At 33.0% G+C, this 18,539-nt stretch overlaps 1 protein-coding gene across 3 annotated transcripts in view; it reads left to right on the top strand.

Moving 5' to 3' along the window:
• Positions 1-18,267, top strand: part of LOC142340786 (Na(+)/H(+) exchanger beta-like) — a 134,924-nt gene extending 116,657 nt beyond the window's left edge. For all 3 annotated transcript variants that reach the window (XM_075391495.1, XM_075391497.1, XM_075391496.1), the window contains 3 exons: positions 2,926-3,075; positions 11,460-11,588; positions 17,708-18,267. In XM_075391495.1, the coding sequence (XP_075247610.1) occupies positions 2,926-3,075; positions 11,460-11,588; positions 17,708-18,120 (692 nt within the window). In that variant the 3' untranslated portion in view covers positions 18,121-18,267. The remainder of the gene's footprint in view (positions 1-2,925; positions 3,076-11,459; positions 11,589-17,707) is intronic.
• Positions 18,268-18,539: the final 272 nt, after the last annotated feature.

Genomic DNA, 18,539 nt, shown 5'->3' with positions numbered 1-18,539 from the left:
CTTGAAGGGCTAGACAAGGTACGTTGACGTTTCGGAAGCCTCTCTGACTTTCAGGGGTCAAAGATAAACTGAAACGGTTAACAAACTGCTTTTGATTGGATTGAGAACCGCTGAATTCTAAATCCTTTGCCGTTAGGAAATTGGGTTCTTGGTTCAACTGATGATCCAAGTTTGACATGTTGAGAGGCGGCAAAGTTATGGTTTCTTGCTGATGATTAGCATTGGGTTGTTCTAGGGTGTTTGATGCCGTTGGTTGATAATGACTAGCATGATGTGTTGAGTTGGAGTCAACAAACTGGTTTCCGTTCTGTTGATGGAAATTTTGTTGTTGATTTATCAAATGGCTAATAAGATGATCCTGGATTTGCTGGTTGTTCAGGAATAGTGATGGCTTGATTGGTCTTGGAGGAATGGGCGGTGGATTAATGAAGACTGTTGTGTCGTTCGGTTGTGAACTGGCTGCTTGCTCAACGATAACATTGCGTGTTGGTGTTGATTGTTCTGAATCCAGTCGTCGGCTGCTTGGGCGAGAAGGAATTGTGACATCATCGCGAAATCTTGTTGAGGACTGGCTTAATAGACCATCATCGTCCAATGTGTCAACTTCCAGTTCGGATTGCTGCAGTCTGGATGTTAAGGCTTTCTGTCTGTCGAGAATCGAAGTTGCTGTACTCTGGTGAGGCTTCGCCCTCAACACTGCTTCTGTCTTCTTGTCCAATTCTGTTTGCAGCGTTTTGGCTCTGCTTATCAGTAGATTTAATGATCGGAAGCTCTTTCTATCGTCTATTGCCTTCTGCAACAAATCAAGCTGGCTTTTCAAAGAACTTTCCGTTGATTTAAACATGTTCACTGCAAACTGACACTCGTCGTTGTTCCTTTGCGACATCTTTGATCTCTGTTGTTGTTGTTGTTTTGCTTGTCTTTCAGGTTAAAATGAAAACGGCTAAAAACCGGAGCGACGAACTTTTGATGTCAAAAACTAATTTGGCTAATCAGCCAAAAATTTCCTATAAAAGTTCAGCGACGCAAATATTTTCAAAAACAAGAATCCTAAGGTTGTGGTGGTGCTAATTATAGTAGATTTTAATTGCTAAAAAAGAAAAAAAATTCGTTCGAACGTTTATCGTCTTTTTTTGCAGGACCAAATAACTGCTACAAATAGATTTTCTTTTTTGTTTTCAAATAGTTTTTTTTTCTTCGGACAATGACTGTAATGGTTTGTGCTTTCTCCCTGAATGTAAGCAAAAACAATTAGTTCTACTGTTTTACTTTTACGAGAAGCCCAAAAGGAGGTTGCTAAAAAAATATATAATTTTTTTTTCTTTTTTTTTTTTTTTTGCGGAGCGACTAGGCAACGAGGGTTACAAGAAAAAACGTTGGTTGTTGAGTTGTCTCTGTGTTGATTTAGGAAAACCCACTAAAGACTTTACTGTGTAGAACTGCTTGAGGTTCTTGAGAGACGTTTTGCTCTTCTTGAAATAATTGAAATCTTCTAAATGGGGTGACTACTGATACCAAAAAGAAAAGGCTTCTCATTTCACAATGGTGACTTCTGAAACCAGTAAAAATTATCGATTTCTTCTTGGTAACTACTGGAACCGTGCAAAATTTGTTCTTCTGATTGGTGACTACTGAGACCAGCAGGGCAATAGGGACTTCTTCCCGGTGACGTTTGTGACCGCGGACAAGGAAAAAATTAAACGGTTCTTAAAGTTAACAGGGGAAAACTTTTTGCTTTATTTTCTGCTGAAGGCTATATTCTATATTTATCGTTTTGCAAATCTTTCAAAAAATCAAAGCTTTGTTCTAGTTGGGAAGTTGTTTTATGTGTTTTGCTTTCTTTATTGGAGTTGTTCTTGGGATTTTGTAATAAGTGTTTTCTTTTTTTTTGAAGAAACCTGTTTGGAACTTTTTTCTGTAACTCTTATTGATTCCAGACTCCGGATATAACACATTCGAAAAGAAAAATTTTGAGAAATTTTCAAAATCTTACTCAAAAAATGAGTTAGACTGTTTGATTCACAATTTAGGTTTTTTTTGTGCAGTCCGAAAAAATCGAAACCGTTTTTCTTTTCTTTTTTCGAAAGGCCTTTCTAACTTCTCTTTTTTTTCTGAGGCTGACTCATATATCAACTAAATATCAACCTTCGGCAATTGCACGGTAAATCAGAGGGCTAGTTTGACAACTTGGTTTGCTTTCAAGGCGATGTGTAGTCAGAAATATAAACTATTTTTCGAATTTTTTTTTTGATTTCAAAAAAGTTTTTTTGGCAATTCGCGTTATTGAGATCACAATTCGGTGTACTGACCTAAATAGCTTTCTCTCCAGTGTAAAAAGTATTTCTAGCATTGAAAAAGTCAAATTCAGATGTTTTGTTTCCATGTTTTTGGTAACTGACAGTTAGCAATGTGGGACATAAAGTCAAGTTTTTTGCGGCAAATCATCTTAACTTCCATATTTAGCCATCTTGAAGTTGCATCCGCAACATGCCCGTCACTTTCTCGATTTTCACTCAAACTCCAAAACTGAAAAAAAAGCAAGACACTCCTTTTATTTTTTTCTAGAGATGTCAAAACTTTTCATTGATGAATTTAAAGATAGTATGGTCTTTTTGGTTTACACAATGATCTGATCGAAATTATCTCGGGTCTGGGTTGGTTTTTATTAGAGATCAAAGTCCGAAAATGCCCATCTGATCGGAGCGCATGTTCTGAAAAAGTCCTAAGATGGCAAAGTCTGAAAATAATCTGATCGGAGGTCTAAAGCAGAAAATGAGTTGATGACAGCTCAAATTCCGAAAATGGCCCGACCAAAGGTAGTTTGTTTATCCCCCACCCTAAAATAACTTGCTTAACTGGAAACCGAACACTTATTCGTGGGTACTTGGAAAAAAGAAAAAGTAAACATATCTGTCACAAAACAAGACAAAATAGCACAACCAGCTGCCAACGATGTGAGTGGCAACAGTAGTGGTGGCTTCATCATATCTGGATGGGAGAAGTTTGCCATATTCTTCTCGGGCATCAGAGGTCCACTTTCTTTCTGGCTCGCCATCTACGTCACTGAATGCTTCGGTATCCAATTTTAAAAAAACTTGGAAGCTAAATCAGGCCAGACAGGCCACACTTCACAGAAATCTCAACTATTTCCCAGGCTGAGGTGCCAGACAAAATTGTCTATGTCCAGGCCGTCCCAGAGGGAAAGATCTTATGTCCGTTCATGGAAAGAATTTCGTGCGTCCATGATCAGGCTTTCGAGAGTTTTTCGTTGTTTCCATGTTTCGATACTAAGAAATTTTGAACGCATGACGCCTCCTCCCCCCCTCCTGTGCTTTCAACTTGGCTCTGGACATACTTGATTCTATCTGGGAGCTCAACCTGGGTTTGTTTCATTTCACAAATATAAGACAATATTGGAGAACGCAATATTAATGTGTATATGAGTGCTTCCGCACGGTGGAGCCGACTCTATCCATGCTTAAAATTGCAAATTTTTGCTTTCATTACATTTAGCTCAGTTTACTAATATTTTCATAAATTTAATATTTTGTGTTATTTTTACTTGAAAAACAATAATAATAAAATAATTTTATATATTTTCTTTTTTATATATTTATTTTACAAACATCTTCATCATTAATATATGGTTTTCTCTTAAACCTCTCCATCTATCAATACACGCATCACCCAATTGAGTATTAGTAATTAATTGTTTAAAATTATGGTTATCAAACTCCACTTTTAATTCTTTATATTTAGAAATGGTATCAGCGGAAACTTTGTTGCCAAAATGAACAACATTAGTTTCAATTTCAGTCAACTCATTGGCTAATGTGGATATATTAGATGAATTAAGAGAAACAAGTTCAACTGTATCACCATTAATCCATACAGTATCTCCATTGGTTGTAGATGATGGCAAACCAATAATGTTTGCATTTAGTCGGCCATTTGTAACTTCTTCAAATTTACCTTTTCTTAGTTCAGTTATGTTTTTACTTAAAATATCTATTTTATTATTAGAAGATAATAGGTTTTTGTCACAATACTCTTTTTTAACAAAATCTTTTTGATCTATGGGAGGGTGTGCATTTGTAATTTTATAAGTATCTTTCATGTCAATATTATCATTATCTTCTAGGAATGAACCATGAGCCTTACTTAGTGTTAAGTTGTTCGTTGATGTTGATGTTGATGTTGATTGATCTTTAGCCTGATTGAATCTATTTCTTGTCATCTTCGTATTTGTTTACAGTAAGGACTGAATCCAGCTTCGCTGGCTTATAACAGAAAGCTAATATTTAAAGATTCCAAAACCTTATTATTAGATTCAAACTCAAATTCGGATTTTAATAGTTCCTGTTTATAATATTTAACTTCTATTATCTCCCCATTAATATCTTCTATTTTTTATGTTGGTGGTTGGGTTTTTAGAACTTCATTCACTTTAAACAATTTTCTATTCCAATTAGAAGTGTATCCTTTAGAGAAAAAATTACGTTTGTCAGCAGTCCTGACATAATCACCAACTTTATGTTTGGGTTTAATATTCTTAAAACTAAAAGTGTCTAAAACCTAATCGGTATTATTAGAAGCATCAACGGGTGTCATATTAATAGTAGAATGAAGGTTATTGTATTAGGTTATTACTGCATCATTTAATATATCTACACAATTACCATCACCATTGATGAACATTGGTTTATTAATTATGTGTAATAAGGTTCTATTAAAGTTTTCTATAAACACATCCTTTGAATCTCAGTATGTAGAATATAATTCGGTTTCATATTCTTTAAGTAAAGATTTAAATGTTTTATTGTAAAACTCACTACCTCTATCTACCCATAACTGTTCTGGTTTTCTACTTTCAGAGCCACCCTGTGGATGTTAACCTAATACAATTTTAAAGCCATTAGTTATAGATAAACCTGATTTATTCTTCAATGGAGTAGCCCAAGCATATTTTGTGAATATATCTATAAATGTTAATATAAACTTATAATTATTATTGTATTTACTTAGAGAAGATTTGTCTATCAAATCAGCTGACCATGTTTCATCTTTATTTAATGGTATTATTCTTTCTCTTCTGAACTTTGTGATTTGAGGACTAAATACTTCTTTAGCTAGTAGTTGCTGTTTAGTTTTAATTATGTCTTGTTGTTTCATTATGGACGTAGTCATCTGCGAAGCAGATTCCTTGATAGTTTTGCTCATCTGCAAAGCAGGTTCCCTGATGGATGTAGTTATGGCTTTGCTCATCTACCGTAATTAGAAACAAATTTGTCTAGTTGTTCTTGACTAAAAATATTCATACATAAAATTTGTTTAGATATATTTAAAACTTCATCATTTAATCCATCATGATCAGCTTTTGTTTCTAGTATAAGAAATTTTAATCTTTCAATTAGGTTATTTGGGTCCATTTTTCTAGGACCACTGGCTTCTATTTGTTTATCAGTCTTGTAATCAGTTTCTTCTTCTTCTTCTTCTTCTTCTTCTTCTTCTTCTACTGCCCCTTGTTCATCATCATTAGCATCACGTTGATATTTTTAATCTTCACTGGAGGTTGGTTATGATATAACCTGAGAAGTGGGTTCACCGATAATAGCAAACACTTTTCTTATAAGTTTTGATCTATTATTTTTAGTATCTCCTCTTTGTTTATAACCAATATCTTTTAGAAATTGTTTTAATTTGATTTCATCACTCTTTATGTCTCTTTCGGTCATATTTTTACTAGTAATAAACATTGCAAAGCCCTTAGAAAAATCATAGACTTTACCTTTCATTTTTATGCCATCTGGTACTAGACATACATCTATATCAATTATTTTAAAAATGTTTGAATTCGCATCAACTGATTTTAAGTGGAATTGTATATTTGTTTGTTTACCCATTTCTAACAAAATATCATTCATATCCTTGTCTACGGTAAATGTTCTGCCTTCATTTTCTTTCAATGTTACGGGTGGATCAGGTGTGGGTGTTATGAGGTCAGCTCGTTCATCAAGAAAGCTGTTTTGTTGTTGGTGCCATAGAGTCATTAAAGCATTGGTAATACTGTCTAATGCAGCTAGAGTTTTGTTTTGAAGAGCTTGGATTGTCTCAGCATGGGCATGCCATGTTTCACTATGGGCCGGCCATGCTTCGCCATTAGTATTAAAAGTTTTATTTAAAGGATCAAATAAATCTTCTATGTCGCCATATTATTCTGGTTGACTTAATTTATCTTGTAATCTATTTCTTCTATTTAGTTTTTCTAGTTTATCTAATTCTATAAGTTTATCGAGCTTACTCATTCTCTATTCGTAAAGATAAAAAATAAGTTTCATCTACAGTTCTCTGTGTTTTAACAATTAATGCTTTATAATACCATTCATGTTTAGCATTGTTACAATTCTTTAGTCCATGTTTAATTATGGCTTAACTGCAATATTATATTTCCTTGTATTTTCTATAAATCTTTCTTTATTACGAGTAAACCTATATCTAGTAAGATAAACGCATAACCTGCAAGTAAAATGTTTAAATCTGAAGTGATTTATATGTTTATTTGCTTTACACATTCTATATGCTAAATGTTGATTAGGATCAATAAAATGTATATGGATATGATCGTGTCTCTCTCTAAATGTTATAATATCTCTGCATACAAAGCAAAGGAAAGGTTTACTTTGACACTCATCACAAATCCAACACCAATCCTTACATTAATCACATTTGGTACTAATCATTTTTATAATATTGAAAAGGTATATAAATAATATTATTTCAAAATTTGTTGTATAAAAATGAGTGCGCGCAATAATGAAGGAAACATTCATTCCACGAGTGAACAAGTTCAATTTGGAAGGGGGCAAGTCCAATCTGGAAGTGAGCGAGCTCAATCTCATGGACAAGTCCAATTTGGAAGTGGGCAAGCTCAATCTTCAAGTGGGCAATCAAGTTCTACCGATGAAGCAATCCAAATGTTGTTAAATAAAAACAAGAGAGAAGTGGAAAACAAACCAATAGATAAAGAAGAACAAAAGAGGGAAGCAGAAAAAAGTATAGAATCAATCAGAAGGTTTAATCAAATAAATGAAGAGATAAAGAAGTCATATGATGAATATGCTGCAAAAACAAAACATCGGGAAAAGAATATGCGTGAGCCTTTGCTAAAGGCAGAAGCAAAAAATTTATAGGATGAAGATGGAGAATCATCTAGAGACCGAGATAAAGTTTCAGATCCAGATTCATCTGATGAAGATTTCTGTTCTAAAAAGCCTAAAACTAATTGTAGTGAGATTAGATGTGAAAAATGTAATGAAGATTTAACTCAGAAGAATTATGGTAGACACATTCAGTCATTTAAACATAAAATGAATGAGCGACTATATAACAGAAATAAAATTATTGAGAGTGCTAATGAAAGTGGGGAGAAGGTCACTAATAAAGATGTAAAACAAATTTAGATAAACAGTATTCTGAACTAGGAATAAAGTAGAGACAATAAAACATAAGAATAAAGTTAATCTAGATAATGGTGAATAAATAAAGAACGGAGATAAGTTTGATGGTGAAATATGCAAGACAACTCTAAATTAATATAGTGTGGATAAACACTTTAAAACAAAGGTGCATCTAAATAATGTTGATGGTAAAGATAAGGATAATTTTATATCTAAATTATATCTAAGGATCTGCGAAGCAGCTTCACTGATACTTCAGGTTATTGTAATATGTAACACTAGATATGACAACAAAAAGAAACACGTTGAATCAGAACAACATAACAAAAATATTAAAGAGAAAAAACTTGTTGATGAAAAGTGGAGAGATAAATTTAGTAAGTTAGGGTTAGATCATAACGTGAAGCATAATCGGATAATAATATCCAGTAGTGATTATGAAGCATCGGAGGCTAGACTCTTGGAAGCATTGGAGGCAATGCACAACATTCGTCCCCATATTAAGTGTAACACCTTTGATGTAGTACCGTATACAAACCCTACAGATGATAAGTTAGAAGAAAATGAATTCTCATTTAGACTAATGACTAGACAATATAATGGACCTTATGACTTGGATATGTTGAATGGTGAACTGGAGACTAGAATGCAAGAACAAGAAATGAATCAATCTGGATGGAGTATGCAAAGATTTATCAAAAGAACAATGTATATACACAGGTTTTTTTCTAGTGATGGGTGTACTACTAAAGTGCCATTCACATGCAGATATATATACATAATAAACATAATTCTGATAATAAATGTTTACTATGGTGTTTTATTGTTTGTCTACATTCTGCTAAAGACCATCTCAATATAGTTAGTAATTATAAGAAGCTTGAATATATTAATGAGATAAAACTACCAAAGCCACCACCTCTTTACGGATATAAAGATTTGCAGAAAATACAAAAGATGAATAAAGATAGACTTTTATTTAATGTGTTCATTCTAAATAAAAAATAAATAATAAATAAATAAAAAAAAATAAATAAAAATAAATAAAAAATAAAAAAAATAAATGTTTTAATCAATCATAACGATCTCCATAATGATCATAATTGTTATCCATGTCTTAAGTGTTGTGTGCCATTTAGAACTGAAGAAGCAATAAATAAACATTTAGAGATGTGTAATGATACTGGAGGAAGAACATTCCATAATAATGAATATCTAAATTTTGATAAGTTCCACTATAAGAATAGAATACCATTTGCTATGCATTATGATTTTGAAAGTGTAATAGAAAACGGAAAACACTTACCTATTGCTTGTGGGTTATATATCAAAAGTGACTATTCTGATATATTAGAAGATGAGTATGAAATTTATTGTGGAGAAGAAGTAGTTGATTGGTTTATAGGAAAGATGAGTCATTATAATGAAATACTTTAAGAGATATTTAGTATAAATATTCCATTGAAAGAAGAGACTTTTACTCCACTTACTAATATGTGTTATTATTGTAATGAGGAAATGGGCGAAGACATTGTTTGAGATCATGATCATCTAAACGGCAATTTTAGAGGATGTGCTCACAATAAGTGTAACCTTCAAGCTAAGAATTATTTTGTACCAACATATGCAATTATTTCTACTAATTATGGTAACCATCTATTTATAACTAAACTGGCAAAGATGATTAAACTAAAAGTATTAACTAAAACTGTTATGAATTATATTTGTATTGATATGGGTCTTGCAAAAGCATTAGATATGTTTAGGTTCTTCCATCCACTTAGCTTAGATGCTATAAGTAAAAAATTGAGTGATAAAGAATGTGTAACATCAAACTAACATGGATTAGAAAGGTATATTCCCATATGAATGGTTTGAGAGTATAGATAAACTTAATAATACAAAACTACCACATGAAGATGCATTATTTTCTAAGTTGAAACAAAAGTAGTATTACAGATAGGGAATATAGGCAAGCAATTGATTCTTGGATTAAAACTGGATGTAATACAATTGAAGACAATATGATGTTATATCTTAAAACTGATGTATTATTATCGGCAGATGTATTTGAGAAGTTTAGAGATAAGTGTTTAGAATATTATGAAATAGATCCTTGTTATACATATTCTACTCCTGGATTGACATGGTTATGTGGATTGAAATATACTAGTGTTGAACTTAAATTTTATAAAGAAAATACAGTTGATATTTATGATACAATACAACATGGCATTAGAGGTGGGTTAGCTTCAGTATTAGGTGATTGTTAAGTAATATGTAAAAATTAACAAGAAGATGCTGAGTATACTGGGAAGGAGAATTATCTAAATTATTTAGACTTCAAATCATTGTATGCTTCTGCTATGGTGCAATCTTTACGTTTCGTTGAAATCAAAGTATGTGATAATCCAGTATATACAAGATCTTGCTCTAACACATGATATATCTATGTAATTGATATAAAGTATAATGATGACTCGAAACAGAAAACAAAGAAATATCCAATCTTTCCTGAAAATACAAAATGTGACATTGGACACTTTACTGACTATCGAAATGAAAATAAAAAGAAGGATATAAACCTAAGAAAAAATTGATGTTAAAGTTAACAGATATCATAGATTATGTAATTGATGGAGAAATGTTAGATTGGTATTTGAGTAATGGTTTAAGATTGGAAGATATTACAATTAAGCAAAAAATGGAGAATAGTAAAAGTGAATGGTTAAAGCCTTATATTGAGTTTAATATTCAGAAAAGAAAAGAAGCTGAAGCTAAGGGAAATAAATTTGGTGATGTATTGAATAATTAGTTAATGAATAGTTAATGGAAAAAAAATAGAGAATGTATATAATAGACAAGATGTACAGTTAGTTATTGATGTAGATGGATATATTAAATTAAAAAAGAATGTTAGTTTTAACTATGCTATAGAGTTCGATGATGACCTAGTGACTGTACATAAAACAAGAAGTATTGTTAAGTTAGATAAGTTTAATTATATTGGATTTGCTATATCAGAGAAAGCTAAACTATTTATGTGTAAAGCTATATTTGATTACTTTGAGAAAGAGTTAGATTGTAGTTATCATTATACAGATACTGATGGTATATTTATAAAGTTCATTGTTCCATTGGATGGAGACATAAAAACTGAAATGAATAAGATAAGTGATATATTACATAACTCAGAGTTAGGTAAAATGAAAGATGACATATCTAATGAAACTATTATGAAAGCCTGTTTCCTTAAAGCTAAAGCATATTATTATACTACTGTTAAAGGAGAAGAAGAAAAGAAATTAAAAGGAACAACTAAGGCTACTGTTCAAAAACCAAATTAATGTAGAAGATTATAAAAATGCTATATTTGAAGGTAAAACTAAATATGTAACTAATTATACTATTGATAGTAATAGGCATCATTTAGAAACTAAGATGGCTATAGATCCATTTGATGATAAGGGCTTTAGAGATAGTAATGGTGAATTTAATTTTTATTGGTCATAGACTATTATTAAATTATTAAATTTTTAAATTAATGAATTTTTAAATTATTTAATTAATAAATTATTAAATTATTAATTTTTTTATAATATTGGAAAGAAAATATATAAAATTATTTTATTATTGTTGTTTTTCAAGTAAAAATGACAAAAATTATCAAATTTATGAAAATATTAGTAAAATGAGCTAAATGTAATAAAAGCAAAAATTTGCAAATTTAGGCATGGATAGATTTGCAAATATTTGCATCTTGGATCTTTCTTGGATCCTTTTGGGATCCAGGATCTTGGATTATAGATCTTTATATCGGAAAGCTCAAAAAGGTTTTATAGTATATGTATAGCAACACACCCAATATTAAAAAACCAACAGCTTCCCGATAATCATTTTGAGCTGGGCTTAAACGCCCACATAAAAAACATTTTGACAGCTTTTGGTATCTTGATACATGTCACTCACTCCTGGCGGAAGAGCAGGAAGATTTATTTTAAGATTTCGACCTGTTGTCTCCCAAGATGCAGCAGGGGGTGTTCACAGCTGTGCTAGTTGCAGTCACTGTCACCACATTTGTACAGGGTCCAACCATAAAAGCATTCTCTGCATGTCTCCTAGGACCCAACAGTAAGTCGTGAAGTACAGAGATTCGAGATTGGTTCTCAAATGCGGCTTATGATTACAGCGTTAGCGCTTTGGGTCTTCTTACTCTCCAGGGTATTGCGTACACCAATACAAACTAGTGGGTCATTAATCCCCGAATAAAATACATAGTATGACATGTATGACAGCGTTTCCACCAGTGTTTCAATACACGTTCATATATCCAAGTACATTTTATTTTAGAATTTCAATTTGCTCCGAAAAAAGCGTTACGCATCACGAATTTCAAAATTCTCAAGGTGTCACAATATCAACGCAATCAAACCAGTTTCCGATGGTATAGAATGACCAATAATGTAGTATTTAGGAACTGGGAACGCTGTACTTAAGCGAAAAAAAAGACAAAAATGGGCCTGAGTAATGATGCAGTATTTCGCCTGCTAAAGAGAAATGCGGCCATTTTTCAGATTGCTCTTAATGAGCTAAATTATTACTCAAAAAATAACCGGTATAGTCTATTGTAGTTTTTGTTGTTGATATCAGGAATAGAAAATGTGCGATTGAGCATTTGAGACGGGAAAAATTGGGCCCAGTAGGTGAATGCTCCTTGGCTTCAATTTTTAGGCCTTTGGATAAAACAAGTCATGGTATATATGGTTCAACAAACTATTTGACAACAAATCTAATGCGCTCCGTCCAACTTTGATTAGTTCAATATTTTGGAAGCCATTGACTTGTTTAAACATTGAAATTCCGTCCCGTACTTAACACCAAGTCAATATCATTAATGGGCAAGTCTAATTCCAAGTCTAGGTATCAGTACTGATTCAGAGCTATGATCATAGCACATTTACATTTGAGATTTGTCAGACTTGGCCAAGACTTGGCAAGTCTGAGCCAATTACGAAAATAAAGTTCTGTACGGGGATCGACTCCACGGTCTACCTCTACCTTCCCTTCTCACTACTTCGCCACCGTTACTGTTGACAGTTCGTCTTTTGCGCTGTTAAAACAAGCTTGAAAGAAAAAAAATTCAGGCCAGAAATTGGGCAAATTTTATTACATGGGAGACTTGCATTTATAATTGCCCAGTACCGATTTACACCTAGAGTTCGGTACGGGGTACCTGACCTATGGTCACTGCTCGATTGTTAGATTTTTTCCTTTATAAGATTTCTAGCTTTTTAAGCGTTAAATTGGAGTTGCAGTATAGGTGTATCAAACTTTTAAGTTTTTGGTGAACGTTGTTTATGTATCCATCAAGAATTGATAACTGATTGAGCTCTAAAAACAGTTTCGAAAGAATTTAATCAAGCTAGTCAGGAAATTGTCCCAAACTAACCAAAAAGATAGGCCTTTTCCTTTTTGTATAAAGAATCGAAATCATCAGTAGTTTTCATTTGGTAGAACTTGTCCATAAACAAAAATGAAATAATCGTTGGCACTGTAAGATTAAATGGCAAGCGAAAACAATCTTTCAATTGCTGGTTTAAGCCGATATTTAATTGCTCCCAGAAAAGTCGTTATTGCAAACGTGTGTGTGTCTTTTTACGACTCAAAGAGGAGTATTGAGATTCAACACGTTTTTTATCTGAAGCAAGTTTGTTTATGATTTGAACTAATGACTTTTGTTTTCCAACTTTGTCCCCAGCCCACTAACCCCATTTGCAAAGTTTTTTATGAAAAAAATTCGCTTGACTATCTTTTTTTTGCTCTTCGATTGAATTACAAGCTGTTGACTTTCTGCATTTTGCGTGATCCAAAAAAATCTCACTCATTCAAGTTTTCAAGCAGTTGAACTTAATTGGTGGTACTTTAATAGTAAAAGTCAAAACACAAAAGCACCGAAACTGTAGCATTTTTTCCCTTTAAGTTTTTATAGTGGTATTTATTAACCTCAAATGAGATTATTTGAAGCCACCTAGCAATCCCATTCAGGCTGGACCCCTCCCTCCCTCCCTCCCTCCCTCCCCCACCCGACTGAAGCAGGCTGCAATTGATCTAAACTCCCACAAGTCAGTCGTTCGAGAGCATTTTTTTCGATGTTAGTTGGTTATATATAATTTTTTTTACTTTTACTTTTACTTTTAAGTAATTTGTAAAGCTAGCTATTCAGGAATCTCTATTTTATGTTTTGCTTCAAGCTCTCACTACAAAAAGTTAGAATCTATGATTATGGGATGCATATAACTAACGGGACAACATGTAGTATCCTGAAATTAAAGGATATTAAAAAATTTTATTTTATACTTTTTTTTTAAATCAAGTACCAGTTCTACTAGACTCTAAATTAAGTGTAACCACAAAAAAACGTAAAATATTATATTTGGTTAAAAGATTTTAAAAGATTTTGTTGTAAATGTAAAATTCAAGACATATTGTGAAGTTAAACAAAAAACAGGAAAAATGTTGTTATCAAATGAATATCCACGCATTCTCGTCAGCGCAATTTTAACAAAAAAAATCATCTTATTAATTGCTCTTCGAGATTACTCAGCTAGTGTTTCTTCTGTTTGTCGTTTTTCTTTTCCATCGTTTTCAGTTATTTTTGTAAAGCATTTAGATTGCAGCTGTTTTCCTAATGTAAGAAATAACTGTAAACTTTTTTTTTAACAAAATATCAAAAAATGAGAGATTACAAGATTTTACAAACTTATCAACTGGCCACCAAGACAACTTATTGATAGTAGGCGTTTTCTAAGGGGATGAAGGTTTATATAGTCACTGAACTGAACTTTTTTCGAGATTTGGAATAAAAATTTGAACCCTGAACCATTTTTTCAATAACATCACCAAAAATCTTAGCAACAGAACTAATAAAAATCTAATCGAGAAAACTTCAACAATATAATTGTTTGTACGTATTCAAGAAATGCGGCAAAGTTTTTTTCGTTTCAAAATTTTATGAAATCTAATTGCCTATTGCACATTAAAGATTACGAAGATTAAAAATGACAACTGCTGTCTGCGCCGAAGTGTTTAATATGTGATTAATTAGTTTCGTTGCTCAATTTTGTTGAACTTGTGGTTTGCTCTACTAAGGCAAATTTTTGTGTCAAATGACAATCGTGATAACTTTGAGTCATAAGGTTCTTAAATGTTAGCACACCATCTGATGTACACCTACTCGACTCAATAAATTTTTTTTGAAAAATCACTCGTAAAAAATTAATATCTGCTGATCTATGAAGCAAACAAATATACATTTTGATCGCATTGAAGTTTTGTAAAGTTTAAATCAATTTTTTCTCTAGGATTATTTGTTTCAAAATACATTCAAACCTTTGAAAAACGCCTGCGTTCAGAGAATGATTTCTAAGTTAATTTAAAAAACATGCGAAATACAAAACTGCTATGAAATGCAAAACACAGTCGGTTGACCGTATCTAAACTTGACAATTGACTTTTCACTACAGTAAGTTTTTGCTTTAAAGGAAGATTGCTATGCCTTTTAAATTTATGAACTATTGATATTTTTATAAAATCATTGTTTATTTTATAAAAAATTGTTTCAGATTCTGTCCTGACATATAGATAATCTTTTTATAATCTTATTCTTGTTTTTGAATAGTTTTTATATTTGATTGAGTGCATTAATTTCTCGACCACTTTTTCAGAAAACTATTATACGCAAAGTGGGTAATTGAAGGATATCCAGCAGACAATATTTTTCCACAGTTCGTTCTTCAAAATATTTGAGAAATTCTGAAAGATTATTCTTTAATCGTTATCTGGCGTAATAAAAAGTTCTTAATTCAAAGTATGATTAACTACATTTTTCGTTAAATTTAAAATGCGTATTTGAGATCTCATTTCTTGTGAGATTTTGTTCATTTTTAATAACTGCCGTTAGCCTCTCAAACGGCTATTATTTAGGCGCTCTCCTTTTTACAAAATTTTGGCGTGACCAAAATCACTATTCCAATATGACTTCAAAAATCACGAAAATGTGTCAACAGATCTTAAAAAAAGACAGTGCCCCAATACAATTCAAATTCTTTGAATTGTATTGGGGCGCTGTTTTTTTAAAGATCTGTTCAAACAATTTCATGATTTTTGAAGTCAAATTGGAGTAGTTATTTTGGTCACGCCGAAACAGGAAGTGGAGCGAAAAAACAAGTGGTTTTGCGGCGTGATTTTTTTTCACTCTAGTTTCAAAGCAGAGTGAGAAAACGGTGTTCGAACAAAAATTCGCTTTCTCGCTGGTGGTTTTTTGTTCACTTGCGGCAATTTCACTTTGATTTTTACTGTTCTTTTGATTTTTTAGATGGTATTTTTTTTCTAAATGGTTCTCCCAATCCATTCATAGTTCGTTCTAGATCTAGTTTTCTGTTTAGTCAATGAAAATTCTTTGAATTTTACGTCAGGACTTGTCCTGCTATGTTTTTAATTCGCATTACCTTTTGATCACATTTTTCATTTTAAATAAGTCACGACATTCACGTTTGACTTCTGGGATCTTTTCCGTTTGTGCCCCCCCAGCTTATTGGGCGCATATTATTTGCACCCCCCAGACGCACGTGCAATATTTTTACATAATGATTTACTATGTAATGGCACGTGCTCTGTAACTGGGGGGCGCATAACGTACTGGGGGGGGGGCACAAACGGAAAAGATCCGACTTCTGCTTTACCTCACTCAAGGTTTCAACTGAATGGTTTTTAAATCCATTCACTCAACGAATTATGGAAGATAGTGAATACAGTCAAAGTCAAAAGAGCAAAATCAAAAGACACGGTATAAACCGATAAAGCCCGGCCATTAAGTCAATGAGAAATAGGCTATCAAAGTTCACTTGAGTGTTTTCTAGCTGACATTGGTATTAAGCTTATTAGCTTTCAATTTAGAAGCTGAATTAAGTATAGTTTTAGAATCCAACCGAAACTGCAAATTCTAGTTTTGCCAAGGTGAGCAATACGACTAAGTTGGGTATAATTATATATTTTTAATTCACTCCACTCTACATCTCAAAAATGCAGTCGGTTGAATGTAGACTATTTATAATAATGTTCTGAAGAGAGAGGAGACAGGTAGGAGAGTGAAGAAATTAGCTAAATGTGAGTCCGCTGACAGATTTTATTGTGGAATTTTTGATTTCGAGAGCAGATTCATGCGTTCAGATCTCCTTTTTTTTCTTCGATCTGGTTTTGCAAACTACATCTCCTATGAAGCGATCTGCATTGCACCCAGTGAACTGAAATTTGATACATCTTGATAAGAAACATACTAAATCTTGGTAATCTTGCCAAGATCTTGACATGGTACTGACCATGAAGTTATCAAGATTTGTACAAACTTGCAAGATCATTGCAAGGCTGTATTCCCGGTTTCACCACCTCACTCCGGGTTGCTTAGAAACAAAATTTTCCTTGTGTCAAGAACTGTCAAGATTTTATCAAGATACGCAAAGAAAATTTCTTGACGTCTTGATAAGATGTTGTCAAGATCTTATCAAGGTGTTCCAAGAAATATTTGACTGATAAAGATCTTGGCAAGATGTTTCAAGTTTTGCAAGAGTTATCAATATCTTGCACGACATGGCAAAGTTTATCAAGTTTCGTTTCACTGGGACACGTAAAGTAGCTTCTAACTATGCGGTCGTGTTTGTTTTTTCGAAGCGCATTGGCTTGAGGTTTAAAGTTTCAAATAAAAAAAATGTTTTTTATTCGAACAAAACTGCACATTACAACGCCTTTTGACCAACGGAAAACCGGCCGAATTTTGCCTAATTTACTGTTTTGGTTTTCCACTACCGGTTTGAATTAAAACAGGTGTCGAGAAGGTCAACCCCCGCTATTTAGAGCAACATATTTGATGGCTGTCTATCGGCTGTGCGAGCCTTTTTTAACACGCTTTTCGATTAATAGAAAATTAGTGTCCCCCAAATATATAAACAAATTTTTCTGCTTTTGCTTGTTCCGCGTAGATAATCACCCTAGTATACTGATGACAAAAAATTGCTGAACAATTTTCGGTGCTTTTCAAAGTGAGAAAATTTTTGGTATGTTTCGATTCCAAATGTTCAGTATGTTCGGTTAAAAAAGAGTATGTTCGGTTAATGTTTGGTAGAAAACGGCGGTATGCTCGATTGTGGTGATCATCAAAATTTTGAAGTTGTCTGTTTTTCATTTTTCATTTTCAGCACCTTTTGTCCAAAAAGGTCAGAAGAAGCCACGCAGACGAAAAAAGTACATCGCAATTTTAACCTCAGCAATAACTGATCCCATAACAGCCGGAATTACGGCAATCGCAAGCCCTAAAAGACGAATGAGTTGTAAATGTCAAACAAAGCCCCGAAAAACAGAGTCACTCAAACAGCGACGTGATAAGATGACTCTGATGACTGAACAATACGAACTGATAAGGAAACTGAACATGATGTTATTGGTAGATTCAATTCAGAGTGTGAACGAAGTCAGTTGTATCACAGATTACGACCCTCTTCAAAGTGTCGGCTCCTCTTTAATATCCTACGTGTCCACCGATTTTCAAAGTCAAGATCCCAGTTATGAGTCAACTCGACGCAGAAACCCTATTTTACAGTGCACAAGTTGAGGTATGGGCCAAGATGACCTCTGATAAGGCAGTCCCAGACTTTCATGCGCCTGAATTTCTTTCTTTGACTGGGTAGTTCAAGCGCGCGATATACAGGTTGGCGCTTGAAGTTGCGCTGATCAGAGGTCGCTGCGGCGTGGACCTCGACTCGAGTGAGCATTTCTAAAAGTTATGTAAAACTTGTAGAAACGTCTTTCGAGTGTTTTATGCCATAACCTTTCCTCAGTAATTTAATTTTCTTCCTAATATGAAGTTTTGAAACTTGATAGACCACGAAGTGTACTTATAGCCAAAAAAATTGGTTGCTGGAATTCATTTTTTTCTAAGATCTGTCCACACATTTTCATGATTTTTACAATCAAATTGAACTGATGATTTTTTGGGATCTGTTCTGTCCCCCCGGGTGTTTTTTATGACCC

Source organism: Convolutriloba macropyga, chromosome 6, assembly GCF_964194025.1.
Source record: "Convolutriloba macropyga chromosome 6, txConMacr16.3, whole genome shotgun sequence".
Lineage (NCBI taxonomy): Eukaryota > Metazoa > Xenacoelomorpha > Acoela > Convolutidae > Convolutriloba > Convolutriloba macropyga.
Note: the sequence above shows the minus strand (reverse complement) of the source record. Positions and strands in the feature narration are given on the sequence as shown.